This window comes from Sus scrofa, chromosome 12 (genome assembly GCF_054392235.1).
Source record: "Sus scrofa isolate SSC_HxYL_T2T_F1_AM1 chromosome 12, Sscrofa_HxYL_maternal_Yorkshire_Landrace_v2.0, whole genome shotgun sequence".
NCBI lineage: Eukaryota > Metazoa > Chordata > Mammalia > Artiodactyla > Suidae > Sus > Sus scrofa.
In genome coordinates this window covers 46,617,201-46,636,728 of record NC_139394.1, presented here as the reverse complement: position 1 = coordinate 46,636,728, position 19,528 = coordinate 46,617,201, and the positions used below count along the sequence as shown (strand labels likewise).

The window sequence follows — 19,528 nt, the reverse complement described above, 5'->3', positions numbered from 1 at the left end:
AATTTCAAAAATGCCCTAAAATGTCAAGCATATAACTAAGAATATGAAGAAAAAAGAGATGCACTGTACAGATTATCTGTTATTCTTGCTACTGAGTGGTTAAAGATTTAGACAGTAACAGTGGAGAGCTACACATTTTTTTTGTGAATCTGAAAGCAACACCGTTTATATCTCCCTGCAGTCTTTGTGGTCATACAGTTTATTCCTTTAAGAACAATGAATTTGGAGCTTCTGGTTTTAGCCAACATCATTGATTCTGCCTCTTCCCACTTGCCACTGAATCTATATGAAGGCACAGAACAGGTACAAAAATACATTGAAAGCCAAGTTCTCATGTTAAGACCTATTAAGATATACTATAATAAACACAGTATGATACTGGCATAGGAATTGACTACGGAACAAAACAGTGAGTCCTGAAATAGATTCAAGCATATATGGGCATTTAATACTAGACGAAGGTGGAATTTCAATTTAGTGGGGAAAAAAGAGGAATTTTAAAGATAAGTGGAACAAAATAGCTGGTTATTTATCTGGAACAAAACAGAGCTGGCCCTGTATATCACACCATGTACAAAATAAAATCCCAGGCCTATAATTTTTTTGGAAGGAACTCAAAAGCTATAAAGAAAATGACAAATTTCATTACATTAAGTGAAAAATTTTCATGTCAAAGAGTATACCAAGAACACAGTCAAATGACAAATGATAGCTTGGGAAAAATAATTGCATTAAGAGAATAGCTCCCACAAATTCCTAAGGAAAAAAAAAATAAGCCAACAGAAAAAGGGGCCATTGATAGGAATCAACAAATAACATAGAAGGAAGGCAATCCCAAGAGCCAAGAGACACACCTTCACTAGTGGTCGTGAACAGAAAAAATGAAATAGCAGAAACGAGGTATCATTTCTTACTGATAAGAATGAAGAAAATTCAAAAGCCTGGTAAAAGCCATTATGATTAGAAAAAAAAAAAAAAATCAGGCAACAGTGTTCCCTTACATCGTGAGCAGAGATGTGAATTGTTGGTATCTATGATGGTTGCAAATGTTTATCTGTTGCCACGACCTTGCCCCTGGGAATCCTGGGTGGAGCCTGCAGGCACCAGTTTGGAAGGCTCCAAGTCTGCTGAAGTTATGAGTCAACTGTGGGGTGTCTGGACAAGAGTCAACATAGCAGGCCTCAGAAGGCTGTCCCTAGAAAGACTTGCTCCCAAAGTTGGCCCTTGGCTGGCAAACAACTTCCTACACTGCTATAAAACCTTCCCTAAGCAAGAAGGGCTCAATGTGCTGCAACTGCTTGTACAAACGATGCGGCTTCTACTGAACACCTGATTTCCTTCTGCGAGCCTGCGATTTTGGTACATGCTGGGCAGAGGGGCCCTACGAAACCAGCCCCCAGGAAGAGCTCCGCGCACTGAGCCTCTATGGAGCTCCCCTGGTGGACACACTCTGCACGCCTGTCACAGTTCAATTGGGGGGGGGGGGAGATTGGGGGGTAGAGGGGGAATTCAGCACGGCCTGTGCATCTCCACGGAGAGAGAACGCTTGGAAGCTTGATCCTAGCTGCCTCTGGCTTTCACCCCATGTGCCTTTCCCTTTGCTGATTTTGCTCGCTGGCCTTTCTTTTGCTGTCATACATTTTCCCCGTAAGTAAAACTGTGTGTTCAGTTCTGAGTCCTTTTAGTGAATTACTGACTGGCGATGGTCTTGGGGACCTTGGACTGAGGGGGTAAGAGAAGATGTGGGTAGATGAGATAAATGCGAGAAAAGAGTAACCAAATATTGTCAAAAATTCAAAAAAGAGAGAGAGAGGTGCTCATAAAAACCATCACAGGAACGATGATCTCATTGATATTAGAGCGCACAGGCCTGCACACACACACACACACACAGAAAGGACGGTCACGATGATAACGGGGGTACCTTTGAATGGCGGAACCTGGGGCGATTTTCCATGGATTTCCTTATACTTTTTTTTCTGCGTCTTCTTCTTACAGCCACACCTGTGGCATATGGAAGTTCCCAGGCTTGGGGTCGAATCAGAGCTATAGCTGAGGTCTACGCCACCGTCACAGCAACACTGGATCCGAGCCTCATCTGACCTACACTGCACCTTGTGGCAATGCCGGATCCTTCCCCCACTGAAGGACTGAACCTGCATCTTCTCGGAGACTACATTGGGTTCTTAACCCACGGAGCTTCAGTGGGAACTCCTTATACTCTGTGATATGGCTGGAGTTTGCTTTTACAACAAGCACACTTTAATTATGTAATAAAAGAGATAAAGCTAATCTTTAGCTTAAAAGGAAATTAAAAATCAATGGTTGGAGATTCTTATTTACAGTAGCATCTCCTGGAGTTCCCGTCATGGCTCAGCGGTTAACAAGCCTATCTGGCATCCATGAGAATGCAGGCTCAATTCCTGGCCTCGCTCAGTGGGTTAAGGATCCGGTGTTGCCATGAGCTGTGGTGTAGGTCACAGATGCGGCTTGGATCTGGCAATGCTGTGGCTGTGGCATAGGCTGGCAGCTGTAGCTCCGATTCAACCCCCAGCCTGGGAACCTCCATATGCCGTGGGTGTGGCTCTAAAAAAAGAGAGATAGACCATAATAATAATAATAACAATAATAGCATCTCTTAAAAAATAAATAAAATAGCATCTCCTGATGTGGCCTCTCCTAACTTCACACTATGTTCCCACACGGATACAGAAAAAAATGAAGACATATATCTCATAGCAACATAGCAGGTTAGGTGACAGACGGCCTCTTCCCAGAAACTGAGAGGAATTCCCACTCATTCTAGGGCCTGCAGAGCTGGTTCAAAGAACAGTCAGTAGACCACATACACCCTCCCCTAGAATGGTCTGCCTGAGAATTGGAGGAAGGTCGGTCTGTGTTCCACAGTCTTTTTTTTTTTAGGGCCACACCTGCAGCATATGGAAGCCGCCGAGATAAGGGTCAAATCGGAGCCGTAGCCACAGGCCTACGCCACAGCCACAACAACCCAGGATCCAAACTGTGTCCCAACCTACACTGCAGCTCATAGCAATGCCGGATCCTCGACCCACTGAGCGAGGCCAGGGATCGAACCTTCATGGGTACTAGTTGGGTTCGTTTCCGCTGCACCACAATGGGAACTCCTGTTCTGATGTCTTATGGTTAAGAAATGCAAGATCTACAACACAGAAAAGACCAGATAGCTTTCCCTCCGTGGCCTGGGAGGGAAAGGGTTTTTGAAGCAGCCATCCTTTCTCTTTGAGAATCTCTTTTCTAGGTAGAAATTGTAAGTTCTTGCCAGAAAGCCAGCAGAGGTACTGCAGCGAGGGCTGAGTCCCAGTGGGTGTGTACACCTGCAGTGAAACCTTTTCTATAAGAGCAGGGCCCTGGGGTGGGGAGGGGCAGGGTGCACCCCATCTCTGGCTGGCAGAGCTCTAATAGACAAAAGCCTGTGGAGCACCGACATTTGTGGCAGAAGCGAACAAAAGGTCGATATAGATTTTTTCCTTTAAGTGACAGCACCCGTGGCACATGGACGTTCCCAGGCCGGCGATGGAATTTGAGCCACGGCTGCGGCAATGCTGGGTCCTTTAACCCACCATGCCTGGCTGCGGATTGAACTAGCACCTCTGCAGAGATGCAGGTTGCTGAAGTCAGACTCTTAACTCATTGCACCACAGCGGGAACTCCCCAATATAGATTTTTTTTCTTTCATTTTTACAGGGTTTCCTGAAGTATGGTTGATTTACAATCATTGTGATAATTTCTGCTACACAATGAAGTGATTCAGTTGCAAATGTACACACATTTCAGATTCTTTTCCCACACAGGTTATCACAGAACACTGGGTAGAGGTCTCTGTGCTGTCCAGCAGGTGCCCGTTGGCCGGTCATTCCATATTCTTCAGTGTGCATACGTCAATCCCAAACCCCCAGTCCATCCCTCCTGCCCCCGACCTGTCCCCTTTGGTAAGTTTTTCAAAGTCTGTGAGTCTGTCTCTGTTCTGCAAATAAGTTCATTTGTATCCTTTTTTTTTAGATCCCACATATAAGTGATATCACATGCTGCTTGGCTTTGACTGTCTAACTTCATGTAGTATGTAGATTTAAGAAGAGGATTCTACTAGCCACCAAGTGGATGGAAAGTGAGTTCAGGATAGGGTGAACATACTGGAACACCTTGAGAGCGAAAGATGCCTACTAATATTTACAACACACAATAGTCATAAACAAAGACTGTCCCAACCAGACTGGCAACTATGGGCACCCTGGTTCAGGGACCAGCCCTGAGCCTGGTCAATCTCTCGGCTGGGTATAAAGAAGAGACACAAAGTGTCAGATACGTAACGAGAAGAAATTCCACTGGTGAGGACTGAAGATCAAAAGTAAGGATTTGAATATAAAAAGAACAGATGTGTGAGAATGTCTTACTATGGCAGACAAAAAACAGAGATTCAACTTGAAAAGTTATAAGCTGTCTTGAGAAGGAAAACAGAACTGAGTAGAAGCAATGCTTTAAAAAATTAATAGAAGAAAACTGTGCTCAGATGAAATAGAATTTAGTATTCCACTCTGAAAGTTTTTCTGAGTTCTAGGCAAAAGAAAGCGGCAAACACTTAGAAACATCTTGGCCGTTGGAAGAGAAGAGAACCTTTCATCATTTGCACGTGATATAATCTTTCACCCAGGAAAACTAAGAGCACCAACAAATATGAATCAAAAATGTTTCATTCTGGGAGTTCCCGTCGTGGTGCAGTGGTTAACGAATCCGACTAGGAACCATGAGGTTGAGGGTTCGGTCCCTGCCCTTGCTCAGTGGGTTAACAATCCGGCGTTGCCGTGAGCTGTGGTGTAGGTCGCAGACGCGGCTCGGATCCCGTGTTGCTGTGGCTCTGGCGTAGGCCAATGGCTACAGCTCCGATTGGACCCCTAGCCTGGGAAACTCCATATGCCGCAGGAGTGGCCCAAGATATGGCAAAAAGACAAAAAAAAAAAAAAAAAAAAGTTTCATTCTGGATCCACACAAACCAACAGAAGCCAATACTATTTTTCTATACCAACCCTGCCATGCAGAAAATACAATAAAAAATTCACAGCAGCTACAAAACCAATAAAATAACTAGGCCTTAACCATGAACCACAGGGCCTTGCTAAGTCTACACGTCAGTGAAATGATTTAAATAAGCCTATTCCATACTTTTAAGATGATTTAATATTGTGAAAATGTCAAGCCTTTCAAATGAATCTGTAAATTCAATGTAATCCTAATAAAAAGTATGGCTGAATTAACAGGACTCAATAAACACACATGAACATATACACCACAGAATAAAGGTCTATGCATAGAATAATTAACCTTGGTAAGGAAGAGCAGAGAAGATGGACTTTTGCTGTCATATACTAAAGCATACTGCAGCAAGAACTATGCAGCATTCGTGTCAAAAGAGGGACAGAATAAAGTACTCGGAAACAATATATTATATACATTAAATATATAATATTATATAGTATATTAAATATATATATTATATATAGTCACATGTATAATAAAAGTGGCACCATAAATCAATTAGAAAAGAACGGACTGTTTATGGAGTTTCCGTCATGGTGCAGTGGTTAACAAATCCGACTAGGAACCATGAGGTTGTGGGTTTGATCCCTGGCCTCGCTCAGTGGGTTAAGGATCCAGCGTTGCCGTGAGCTGTGGTGTAGGTCGCAGACACGGCTCGGATCCCACGTTGCTGTGGCTCTGGTGAGGGCTGGTGGCTACAGGTCTGATTCGACCTTAGCCTGGGAACCTCCAACTGCCGCAGGAGCGGCCCAAGAAATGGCAAAAAGACAACAAAAAAAAAAAAAAAAAAAAAAAGAAAACGGACTGTTTAGTAAATGGTATTGAGGAAACTTGCTCACCGTACAGAAGAGAGGGAACCTAGATTCCTATATAAAACCACGTTCATGGGAGTACCACTGCGGCTCAGTGGGTTATGAACCTGACTAGCATCCATGAGATGCCAGTTCAATCCCTGGCCTTGCTCAGTGGGTTAAAGGATCTGGCATTGCTGTGAGCGAAGGTATAGGTCGCCGATGTGGCTCAGATCCTGCGTTGCTGTGGCTGTGGCCTAGGCTGGCAGCTGCAGCTCTGATTCAACCCCTGCCTGGAACTTCCATATGCCACGGGTGTGGCCCTAAAAAACAAACAAACAAAAAAACCCCCTAAAACCCCAAACAAAAACCAACCACATTCACAGGTGGATTCTGAATGGATTAAAGACCTAAATGCGAAAGGTAAAACTATACAGTTCAGAGACGAGAATGAAGGATAGTACCTGTGTGATCTAGAGACAGGGAAAGCCCCCTCGAACAAAATTCTGAAGCATCCACTATAAAGCAAATAATTGAAGAAGCTGTTTATGCCAAAATGATTCTCTTCAACAAAGCCTAGTAGAAAGTTCATTAAAATGCTACAGAATAGGAGACAATATAAAGTCTGAAATGAACAGATTAATGTCTAAAATAGTCAAGGAATTCCTGCTCACCAACAAGACCACGATATCGACTCCAGCAGGAAAATGGATCCGCTATAACCAGGCAGTTTACACGAAAAACCCAAAAGGCCAACCAGCATATAATGAAATGCTTGCATTCAATGGTCATCAGAGAAATACAAAGCAAAACAATGAGATATCACTATACTTACTAGTCTGGTAAAATTCAGGAACCTGGCTGACGCTGGTCAGGACGTGGGCATGTAGTAACCTCCACCTACAAACTGGTGGAGGCAAACTGGCAGTCATCCTGGAGAGGAGCCTGCTCGCCTTACACCAACGAGGCGCCATATACCCAACGACCCGGCCCCCTTCCTCCTGATGGATACCCCAGAGCCATTCTCACAGAGGCGCGTGACGTCTTCTTATAGGCATATATGATTATTTTTTCATGAAAATGGTTCACACAGAAGGTATGGAAACGGGTGAGGGGATTCAAAAGAAACACATGAGGGAGGGAATGAAAGGAGAAGGGGCCCCGCACCGATCAACGACGGCAGGTACCACAGTCTTACGAGCATCCCTGAGGCGGCACTCCACATTGTGGTCAAGGGCTGGTCATGGGTCGTGATGGGGGAGGGAGGTGGTTTCAGACATGCCGGCTTTTGTTTTTTTTGGTCTTTTTTTTTTTGTCTTTTTGCTATTTCTTGGGCCGCTGCTGCGGCATATGGAGGTTCCCAGGCTAGGGGTCCAATCAGAGCTGTAGCCACCAACCTACACCAGAGCCACAGCAACGTGGGCTCCGAGCTGCGTCTGCAACCTACACCACAGCTCACGGCAATGCCGGATCGTTAACCCACTGAGCAAGGGCAGGGACCGAACCCGCAACCTCATGGTGCCTAGTCGGATTCGTTAACCACTGCGCCACGATGGGAACTCCCATGCCGGCTTTTGAATTAGAAATCAGAAAAACTCCTTTACGCAGTTAAGCTGCGGGAAACAACTCCACTAACTACAACAGACAAAAACCAGGCTGCTTCAGACATCTCTCAGATTTCAAACACCAGAAGACAGAAGACCTTCAGAATTTTGAGGCTAAGATAATTTGGAGCTCCAGCAGCCCCGTAAGTTTTCCATGTGTGAAGGCACCAGAAAACGTGGTACGATAGGCATAGATGTTAAAAAATACACCATCAGGCAAACTATTGCTTTTGGAATGGATGAGCAATGAGATCCTGCTGCGCAGCACGGAGAACTCTGTCTGGTCACTTACGACGGAGCATGAGCATGGGAGAAAAAAGAATGTATACAGGTATGTGTAACTGGGTCACCATGCTGTACAGCAGAATAAAAATTGTACTGGGGAAATAACAATAAAAACATTTTTTTAAAATACCGTCAGAAACAATTCTTGAATCAAAGAAAACATTCAACGAATCTTTAAGAACACAGAAGCGAGGCCTTATCCTTATATATAAAATTAAAAATTACCTTTTGCAGAAAGAGGACAATTCTCACGAGCATCTGGGCACGGAGCTCTTCCAAGGTAAACAGTGTTCGGGGCGTTCGAATGAAAATTTTGGTCTTCCCGTAAGCGACGTCATCCTGAAAGCCACAATGTTCAATCAGTTTCTTGACAGCCTCTTTGTCTGAAGGGAGGTCGTGGTTGGGCCAGGTGAATTCAGAGATCATTTTGTACCTGGATGGAAAAAAGAACAGGGCACAGCGTTAAGGGAGACAACCCATGTGGTATCAAGAGATGCCAAACAGCTACTCAATAAAATGCCTCAAGAGAAAGAAAAAGAAATTGGCAAACTAGGAATAGGGGTGAAATTCACTAGCCTGATGAGAGACACAGAAAAAGCCTTCAATAAAAGACAACTCTTGGAGTTCCTGCAGTGGCTCAGTGGCTAATGAATCTGACTGGGAACCATGAGGTTGCGGGTTCGATCCCTGGCCTTGCTCCGTGGGTTAAGGATCCAGCATTGCGGGGAGCTGTGGTGTAGGTTACAGACATGGCTCGGATCCCGCGTTGCTGTGGCTGTGGTGTAGGCCGGTGGCTACAGCTCCGATTAGACCCCTAGCCTGGGAACCTCCATATGCTGCGGGTGCGGCCCTAGAAAAGGCAAAATAAAAGATTAAAAAAAAAAAAAAAAGACAACCCTCCTTCAGGATAATTACTCTTACTAAACTAGGGTTAGAAGGGTATTCTTTAATAAAAGCCACGTACCAAAAACTTGCAGCAAAGATTATTTGTCAAGGGGCACCTGGGGAAGCCTTCTCTTTATAAACAGAAACAAGACAAGAATGCCTCCCTCATGGGTGTTTGAACTGGGAAATGAGTGGGAAAGGAAAAAACCCAGGACATCCACAAGCAATATGACTTGCTTCGAAGGGCGTAGAGCAGATCTTGAGATGAAGCGCACTAAAAGAAACCTGGGCGCTGGGCCATGCTCGGAAACCATGTGTGGTTCTGCATGCAAGCAGCCAACAGGTCCCCAGTGTGTGGTCCTCTCAGAGGTTAGTTCGGTCCCTACCCGCTTCTTCATGAAGCAAGATGAAAGCCACAGAGACAGTCACAGCCTTTTGCGGCCAAATCTCACAGGTGACATCCCATCACCATTGCTCTTTTCCATCTTGCCAGAAGCAACTGACTGGGGCAGCCCACGCTCGGGAAGTGGGTTACGCAGAATATGAATACCAGACAGTGGGGACTGCTGGGGCCAGCTCCGAAGGCTGCCTGCCCCAGCGCAAAGCTGATGAATACACGGAGTCAAATTGAGGAAGACTTTGCATGTGTCCCGGTGAGCAAGGCGTTCCTCACACTCAGCTGACGGAGTAATTCACAGTGTGTTCTTCCAGCACTTACTCGCATGTTTTCATTTTTTACATTCTGGCAAGCACAGCCCACAGATAAAATGAAATAAAATACCCTTTTCGTCAGAAGGTTAAATTGGAGAGTTCCCTGGTGGGCTAGTGGGTTGGGGACCTGGCCTTGTCACTGCTGTGGCACGAGTTCGATCCTTGGGCCTGGGAACACAGGAGCAAGCAACCAAAAAAAAGGACTAAGTTGGATCCATACCTCACGCCATTTACCAAAAAAACCTCCACGTGATAAAAAACAATCCAAATGTAAAAAAATGAAAAACATGCCAGTAAACATACAAACTCCCCATCTATCTCATTCCCCCCCACCACGAGATTCCCTCTTATTTTTAGGCTTTTTTATTTTACCTATTTTTTTTAATTTTGATTTTTGCCTTTTCTAGGGCTGCTCCCATGGCACATGGAGGTTCCCAGGCTAGGGGTCAAATCGGAGCTGTAGCTGCCAGCCTACACCAGAGCCACAGCAATGCGGGATCCGAGCCTCGTCTGCGACCTACACCACAGCTCAAGGCAACACCAGATCCTTAACCCACTGAGCGAGGCCAGGGATTGAACCTGCAACCTCATGGTTCCTAGTCGGATTCGTTAACCACTGCGCCACGATGAGAACTCCTCTTTAGCCTTTTTAAAAAATTTTCCTCCATCAGCTCTCAGCCTTCACCCCATTATTCCTCTCTAAGGCAGCCAGTTGGTTTTTCCCCCCTCACACCATTCATTGCAGTTTGTAATCCTACTGATGTGTGGGTTTACCTATTTGAGGTCAGCCTGTGGGTATCATGAAGGCAGGGGTTTCTGCCTTATTCCCCACTATACGCCATGTGCCTATCACGCTGCCTGCTATACTGAGGAGACATCTATGGAATGAAACAAAGAACGGAAAGACATACATTTAAACGTCTGCTCACGGGCCACCCAGAGACAGAAACAGACCCAAATGAAAGAGTTCGAATGTGAAGAGGGAGGTAATATTATGCAATGTCATGTGAAAAAAGGGACCAAAATAAAAACCCTTCCCGATTTGCTATAAAAGTAGAATAAGGATTAACAGGCACCCGGGGGGAGTGTGTGTGTGTGTGTGTGTGTGTGTGAAGTCTCAGGCGTCTTGTACAAATGAGGGTAACAGCACCCTTCCTTTCTCCCTGATGGTCAAGGGCGCCCCACCTCCAGTTCTCCAGCACACCCAGCATCCTGAACTTGCAAATTAAAAAGCTGAACCCATCTGCTTTCTGACAACACGTGTTGCCTCCTGAAAGACTTCAGCAGCTTGTAGGTTATCAGCACATTTAAAATCCTTCTCTTTTTCAAATAAAAGAATGAAAATGAAAGTGACAAGGAGAAATTCAGGTTCAAAGTTAGCTTACCAAAAAAAAAAAAAAAAAAATCTGCAGAATCTAAAAGCACAAACTGTGGAAAATGTTACTTTTTCTCTCACCAGGACTGAAAACATTAGTCCAACGTCCTACATACCTTCCATCTTATCCCATGTCCCACTGTTAAATACTTTAATCCCGTAGAAAAGAAAATAAAACATCAATTTCTCAATTTGAACAAACTCATTTTACGTAAATTGGAAGCTCAACACAGCCTGCGTGTGGAATAGGGATGTTTTCCCATACGCACACCCTATTGTCTTTTTAAACAAGTTTTAAAATGCCTTTTTACTTCTATTCATTCCCCCCCCCACCCCCCCGGCTGCACCCATGACACATGGAAGTTCCTGGATCAGGGACTGAATCTGAGCCACAGCTGCAGCAACATGGGATCCTTTAACCCACTACTCCAGGCTGGGGATCGAACCTGCACCTCGGCAGTGACCCAAGCTGCTGCAGTTGGATTCTTCACCCACTATGCCATAGCAGGAACTCCCACAATTCCGTCTTTTAAAGGGCAAATGTGACACTTTTATTGTGTTATTAATATGTTTCGGTGTTTTTAACTTCTCATTTTATGCTTTCCACCAGGCGTGCTTTCTTCTTGCTGCTTTTCCCTGTTTTCTTTTACACACACTACATTTCCTTTCTTTCTTTTTTTTTTTTTTCTTTTTAGGGCTGCACCTGCAGCACATAGAAGTCCCCAGGCTAGCAGTGGAACAGGAACTGCAGCTGAGACCTACACCACAGCGAGGCCAGATCCGAGCCCCGTGTGCAACCTACACCACAGCTCACAGCCACGCTGGATCCTTCACCCGCTGAGCGAAGCCAGGGATCCCAACCTGCATCCTCATGGATACTAGTCGGGTTCATTTCTGCTGAGCCACGATGGGAACTCCCACACGACAAGTTTTCTTTAATCCATTTCACTCCTGCCTTTGATTTGAAAGCTGCATCTTCAACTGTGAGGCGATGACATGCACTGTCAAAGAGGGCAGGCTCAGGAGCCAACCGGCTGGGTTCAAATGTGACTTCACCCTACTTGGCGACACGACCTGGGGCCAGTTCCTTAAGCGCTGTGCTCTTCAGTTTCCTCATCTGCACACAATGGGGGTAACAGCCTGGCCTCACAGACTTGTCAGCTTCAGGGACTTAACTGCATGTGGATTTTGCTTAAAAGGCTGCCTGGTACCCACAGGGGGCCCTTCACAATGTGTGCATTATTCTTAGCATCCTGAAACTTTTCACACGTACACGTTACATATTTATATGAAAATACCTACTTTTTCCTGTCTGCTTAATTACCATCTACCTCCTTCCCAGAAACAGTCCAGAAGCCGCTCCTTTGTATTTCTCACTCTCCTTTTTAATTTTTGCTGCCAAGGCTTACTACAGACTTTTTTTCCCCTTACAACCCATCCGTGCTCCGACGTCACAAGATGTGCTGACGGACCTGTTGGCTTTGTGTCGTCCATAGTTCCCTTCTTGCCCTTATGTTCCTTTTTTTGCTAAAATACCTCCTCTGGAAGATGTTTCAGAGAGGGCCTCTGAAGAGGACACTTTCGGAGCCTCTGTATGTCAGAAAATGGGTTTACTGTACCCACACTCTTGAAGAGTAGCGTGGCATGGGATACAATTCTCAGTACAAGTTCAACTGCCTTCACAGTTTTACACTGCATGTTGCTCATGAGACGGCGGATATCACTGCGAGTCTCATTCCCTCTTAGGCATTTTGCCTTTTTTTTTTTTTTAACAGCCACGCCTGTGGCCTATGGCAGTTTCCGGGCTAGGGGTCGAACTGGAGCTGCAGCTGCCAGCCTATGCCACGGCCACACCAGATCCGAACCACACCTGTGGGCTACGCCACAGCTTGTGGCAATGCCAGATCCTTAACTTACTGAGCCAGGCTAGGGATGGAACCCACATCTTCAGAGCAACTACATCGGGTTCTTAACCCACTGACCCACAACGGGAGCTCCTAGTTTGCCTTTTCTCTTGGGAGCTCTAAATATGTTTCCTTACGTCTAACATTCTAAAAGTGAACATACTGTGCGTGAGTTTCATATGTTTCACCTTCATTGTGTTCTTTCAGTCTGACCCCTGTTCTTGCTACCTTCTCTCTGGCGCTCCTGTTGGACAGTGCTCAGTCCTCCTGGATCAACCTCACTCCAGGCGTGACCTTTCTTTACGACTTCCCATCTCTTTTTTCTCCGTGATGAGGTCTGGGAGACGTCTTCTGCTTGATTTTCTAGCTCACTAATTTGGTTGAAGAAGTTTAGTTAAAAAAAAAAAAAATTTTTTTTTTTATCTTTTTGCCTTTTCTAGGGCCGCTCCCGCAGCATATGGAGGTTCCCAGGCTAGGGGGTCCAATCGGAGCTGTAGCTGCCGGCCTACACCACAGCCACGGTAACGCTGGATCCTTAACCCACGGAGCAAGGCCAGGGATCGAACCTGCAACCTCATGGTTCCTAGTCAGATCCATTAACCACTGCGCCATGACGGGAACTCCAAAAAATTTTTTTAATTGGGGCAAACTTTACCTATAGTCAAATATACACATTTAAATATACGATTCAACAGAGTTTTGAAAAAATGTGTATGCCCATGACAATGACCCCAATCAAGACACAGGTCATCTCCATCATCTCAGAGTCCTCCACTGCCCTCTCCCCTTTCCAGTCAAGTCCCAGTCTGGAGCTAAGCACTGCTCTGATTTCTACCTGTTCTTGAACTTCACACAAGTGGCACATAAAGGATGTACTCTTTGGTGACTCATTTCCAACATATTTTCTTCATCCATGTTGTTGTATCAGCCGTTCAGTCTCATTCATGCTGATTAGTCACTATTATATGATTATATTACAAACTGCCGACTCATTCTACTGAGACACATTTCACTCTTGTGTTTAATCTGGTTTTCATTTTCTAAATCTCTGTTTTTTTTTAATAACTACCTGTTCTTGTTTCTAACTTCATCTTTCTATTTTAGGACCATAATGCTCTCCTTTAACTCTCTGAGATGATGAAATAGGCTTATTCTAATGTCTGTTACTCCTTGCTCTAGTTCTTGGGGGGGTAGGAGGGGGTTAAGGCTTTTCATTTGTAGGGATGACTCTTTTGCCTTGATCTGGTCTTTCTCAGATGTTTGACTGCGATCTCATCTTCCCCAGAGCCTTTCTGTGTACATCGTGGCCTCTGTTGGCCTCTTGGAAGGTGACTACTTTTGCTTCCTGAGCCTTGGCCAATATGCCTATGATGTGCTGCGGTGCTTACTTGTCCAGGCCCTTCCGGCAATCTCCTGGTGCTGCAGCTGGGGGAGGCTCCAGCACAGCAGCTGAGATGCTTCCTGAATGGCAGTTTAAGCCTCGCAAGGCAGGGTTTCCTTAACACCGCGATCTGGGCTTACTTCGGGGCCTTCAACTCTGCTTCATGTCCTTAGGAGGGATTCACATCTTCAAGGTTCACTGGGAACCCCCTCTTTTGATCCCACAGGGTGGCTGTGCATCTACTTGGTTTTCTTCCTTTTTTCGTTTTTACTTGGTTTTTAATATACACATTTTACATCACTGGGGGAGGTTCTGCAGCCGGAATGGGAGATTTAAGCTTATACCACGAAGATCGTCATTTGAAATTCATAGGTTCTTTTTAATCTCTTCTATTTTTACATGCATATTAGAAAACAGAATCCAATCCTTATAGCATGTCTTTTATGCCCCCAAACCACACCAAACATCTTGAGTTGAAAGTAAAATAAGTGCAAAAAGAGATTAAAAGTGAGGAAAGATATGCACTTGCCAAATTCCCTGTCCGCTTCACATCCACCTGGCTGACTCCCTCACCTCAACTACTCTCCATGGCTTCCACGTCCACTCATGCTCATGTATTTTTAGACAAATATATATTTTAGATCAATATACCTTCAGTTCAGCCCCATCCTATAGTTGCCCATTCCCACCCTGCTCCTCCTAATACTTAATTCTGCTGATCATATACAGGTGACGATACAAACACAAATACTACAATCGAGTAATTGCTAGAATTCTGAGTCATGGTAAGGGATGAGTAACCTTCCTAGGAATATAATTTGACACCATTAGAAATCGAGACTCAGAATGAACACATCTCTACTCAGGAAAATATTCCTATCCCACAGCCCCAACCTCCCTCCCCGCAAAAAAGCCCCAGGAGTTCCTGCTGTGGCACAACAGGATTGGCAGCATCTTAGCGGTGCCAGGACGCAGGCTCAATCCCCGGCCTGGCACAGTGGGTTAAAGAATCCACTGCATCTGTGGCATATAGGTTGCAATTGCAGCTTGGATCTGATCCCTGGCCCGGGAGCTCCATATGCTCAGGGTGACCAAAAAAGAAAAAGAAAAAAGAAAAAAGAAAAAAAAAACCAAAACCCTCCAACCCCCCACATTTAAAGAACACCGTGATTTCAGTAAGGAAAACGATCAGTGTGGAGCATAACCTTTTGGTGGATATGAAATTGTTTCAATTTCCTATGCTGTTCAGCCATAACGTTTTATTCATTCTGAGAGTCTCCAACTAGTGTAATTCCTTTCACTCCTGCGCACTCGTAGCTGAACAAGGAGCTGTTGTGGCGAACAAAAGACGACACTGGAGAGCCTCCCTACACGCTTAGAACCTCAGATCTCAAATGGGCACGCAGATCCTCCGGGCAGGAACTGTACCCGACCAAGCTACGCCCTCGCTCTCTCCAAAACAAGGGTTTCCGTTTCCCCTCCAACCTCCTCCACCACGTCTCGAACCCTCAGTCTCGGCGCATAACTTTGCCTCGTACGTCACTGAGGAGACAGAAGCAGCCAGACAGGCTCATCCTTATCTTTGCCAGCAGCCGACCTCCGCGGCTTCCTGCACCTGTGCTCTTGTTCTCCGCCTTCTGTCCTGCTGGGGCGGGGGAGGGACCCCTGTTCCCAGGTAAAGCCGACAAACCTCCGCTGGGGCTCGCTATGTCATTCCCCGCCTTCGCAGGGATGTTATCACGACAAGTCCCTGCCTCCGTCCCACGTCCCTGCTTTTCCCCTCCCTTCTGGTTCATCCCCACCTGCACACGGGCATTTGCAAGCCTCTCCCGGACCTCACACTCCACTCTGGTCCTGCCCCCACGGCTCTCTGCGCTCAGGGACAGCACACCTTCTTCTTGACTTGGCCACAGACATGCAGCTCCTCTCCTCACTTGCCCAACGTGCTCGGACGGGGTCTGTCCGGCCCTTTCTCCCTGGACCTTCGTGCTGCCCAGTCTAATGACGAAGCTTCTGCTTTTCTCGTGATGGCACGGCCACATTAACACGCTAACAGGACTTCTTGAAATGCCCTCTCCTCGTGGCTGCTGTGACCTCAACTCTCCTCCGGTATTTCTTCTCTTTCATTGGTTGCTTCTTTTCCTGTCTTGGCTGGTTCTTTCATATCAGACCACAAACCTAAATGTTGGCACGGGCCACCTCCTCTTCTCTACCCAGTTCCCAGACTTCGTCTATATACCAATGGCTCCAAAATTTCTATTTCCAGTCTGGATTTCAGCCCAGGACTCCAGCTTTGTGTTTAATAACTTACTATTTCCACCTAGACATTTAGTTGCCATTTCAAACCTAGCACAGTCAAGCGACAAATCTTTTTTTTTTTTTTAATTTTTTAAAAATGGTTTTGCTTTTTACGGCCGTACCCACAGCATATGGAGGTTCCCAGGGTAGGGGACGAATCGGAGCTGTTGCTGCCAGCCTACACCAGAGCCACGTCTGCAACCTACACCACAGCTCATGGCAATGCCGGATCCTTAGCCCACTGAGCGAGGCCAGGGATGGAACATGCAACCTCATGGTTCCCAGTAGGATTCTTTCCCACTGCGCCATGACAGGAATTCCGAGAGACAAATCTTGATTATATCTCTTCCTCCTCAAGCTTATCAACTCCAGTCTTTTTTATCTCCGCAAATGGTATCAGGCTTATCCAGATGCTCCAGCCAAAATCTGCTTGTTATCCTTCATCCCTCTCTGCTCCTCTATCCCGGGGCTGACCCGTGAGCCAAATCAGGTGACGACTCTAGGATCTACCGTATTTCCCGGTTTGAGGCACTGTCACTGAGCATCTCTCCCTGATTCCCGCAACAGCATCTCTAAACGTCTCCTTGCTTCCCATGCACGTGGCAGCCACAGGGATCTCTTAAAGCACCTGTAAGGTTGGGTGGCTCCCTGCTGAGAGCCCATGAGATGTTTTCTACCACACTTAGCCAGACTCCAGACGGTTTAGTCTGGATGACAAAACTCAACGTGACCTGGCCCCGATCCATCACTGTGATCTCATCCCACACCTCTGCCTTGTCACTCAGCATCCTCCGACCACTGGACCATTGTGGTACCTGAAACGCTACACTTATTACTCCAACAGAGACTTGCCTCTGCTGTTTTCTCTGGTCCACCTGCTCTTTTCTCTTCCCTGTGTGTGGCTGCTTCATCCTGTCATTATTTCCCTAGAGACTCTTCTCACCAACGAATGTTTTATGTGTTTACTTATTCATATTTTTGTGGAATCTGTAGTCTAGAACACAGGATATGTTTAAGAAATAGTTCAAAATAAATGAACGGATAGAATTTGAAGCACGTTCTTACGATCCCAGGTGTTGACTGGCCTCATCACTCCTAACCATGCATTAACAACAGCGGTGATCTCCGACATTCACTGAGTGACTACCATATGCCGGGTACCACTTTAAGCTCTTTGTATCTATTATCTCATTTCATCCTCCAGCAACCCTACCACATAGTTACTATAATTATCTTCATTTTAAAGGTTAACTAATTAAATTTCCCCATTTTACACACAAGGAGACTGAGGCATGGAAAGCGTATATGATTTGCCCAAGGTCAAAAAGCTAAGAAATGACAAAGCCAGGATTCGATCAGGTGGACTAATTTTAGCACCTCCCCCATTAAGTGCTTCAATATCTTGTTATCATTATAATGAGTCATCTCCATAATGATAAGCAGCATTAATTAAACAGCCATTATGTGCCAAGCACCTGGCTTTTTGGTTTAGGTTCATCTTCACAACAAAAGCCTATGAGGAGTTCCCACTGTGGCTCAGTGGGTTAAGAACCCGACACAGGGTCCATGAGGATGTAGGTTCAACTCCTGGTCTACTTAGAGGGTTAAGGATCCATCGTTGAGGTGGCTGTGGTGTAGGCTGGCAGCTGCAGCTCCACTTTGACCCCGAGCCTGGGAACTTCCACATGCGGCACATGCAGCCATAAAAAGAAAAAAAAAAAAAAAGCCTACGAGGTCAGTAATGTACTGTGCTCATTTCACAAATGCAGAAACAGAGTCAAGGAGCCCAAGGGGCTCAAGGTCATGCAGCAAATGAGCGGCACAGCCAGGATTCCTACGCAGGTGGGACTCCATGCCCACATTCTGCCCTTGAAGAATACATATTTTCTCCCATGGTCCATAAACCACAAACTCAAGGGGACTCCTGCTGATGCTGGGCTGCAGTGTCCTCAACTCTCCTGACCATTCTGCAGGCATCGAGATGGTGTGACATGAACTGAGGTCGGTGAATGCGGGGAGGACCCCGTCCCTCTCTGTGCCACCAGGTTTCTTTGTCTGGCCTGTTCTCACCTGTGAAGAAACTTCTCATAGGTCTGGCGGTAGGCAAAGCCTGCCCGACGCACCCGCACGTTTTCCAGCAGCCCCAGGTACTCCACTTGGTGCCGGCAGCGGTCATCATCAAAGATCTGTGGGGACTTCTTGTCGTTGGGTTTGATGCAACGTACGTAATATGGCTCCTAAAGAAAGAAATTGGCAAATGATAAGATTCGCTGGAGCCAGATCCCCGACGAAGGACACGGACACGTAGCGGGTGTCACCCGTGTCAGAGTAAGCTCGGGGCCTCTTAGTTCTCAGCCACGGACTTATGAATAAAATATTCCTCCTTTCTGCTCAATTCAAGGTTGGAAGTTCTCTGTCCTCCAGCTAAAATTCTGTATCACTATATTTTAGGATTCAGTGGGAATAGCAGAAAGGGGATAAAACCAGTGCGTAAATATGTGATAGGCAAACATTAAGATTTTGTGTATTTACAGCAACATGGTTAAAAGTAACAGAAGGAGTAACAGAAAGAGGCAGAAGCTGCGATAGATGCACTGCGATGAAGAATGTAAAATATTAGGCCCCTGTCTGGTACATGACAGGTGTTCTGTAAATGTCAGACATGACCCATATTCTTGTCAGTGTTGTGCTGGTATACAGTAAGTGCTGCATAAGTGTCAGGCGTTATCATTCCCATCCCTGTCACCATCACCACTATCAGCGCATTAGTCTGGGCTTTTTATTTTTTTATTTTTTTTGTCTTTTTGCTATTTCTTGGGCCGCTCCCACGGCATATGGAGGTTCCCAGGCTAGGGGTCGAATCGGAGCTGTAGCCACCGGCCTACACCAGAGCCACAGCAATGCAGGATCCGAGCCGCGTCTGTGACCTACACCACAGCTCACGGCAACGCCGGATCGTTAACCCACTGAGCAAGGGCAGGGATCGAACCCGCAACCTCATGGTTCCTAGTCGGATTCGCTAACCACTGTGCCACCACGGGAACTCCACTCTGGGCTTTTAAAAAAAAGATCCAAATGTACAAGGAAGCGGAAAAGTTACCCTACCACTTAGAGGCATCAGTGACTCTGAGAAAGAGCCAAGCAAGCAATCCTTCCCTCTGTGCCAATTTAGTTTCCAACCATGTATTAGATCTCGACTCCTTTTACATATTAAACGGGGTTGG

At 45.9% G+C, this 19,528-nt stretch overlaps 1 protein-coding gene across 11 annotated transcripts in view; it reads right to left on the bottom strand.

Moving 5' to 3' along the window:
• Window positions 1-19,528, bottom strand: part of MYO1D (myosin ID) — a 368,579-nt gene that overhangs the window by 205,376 nt on the left and 143,675 nt on the right. For 10 of the 11 annotated variants that reach the window (XM_021067447.2, XM_084985190.1, XM_084985191.1 and 7 more), the window contains exons 15-16: window positions 18,375-18,541; window positions 7,976-8,183 (exon numbers count right to left, since the gene is read on the bottom strand). In XM_021067447.2, coding sequence (XP_020923106.2) covers window positions 7,976-8,183; window positions 18,375-18,541 — 375 coding nt within the window. Of the gene's footprint in view, window positions 1-3,700; window positions 4,934-6,154; window positions 7,147-7,433; window positions 8,184-18,374; window positions 18,542-19,528 lie in introns of those variants that run through there. The other variant, XR_014821396.1, reaches the window with a different exon arrangement.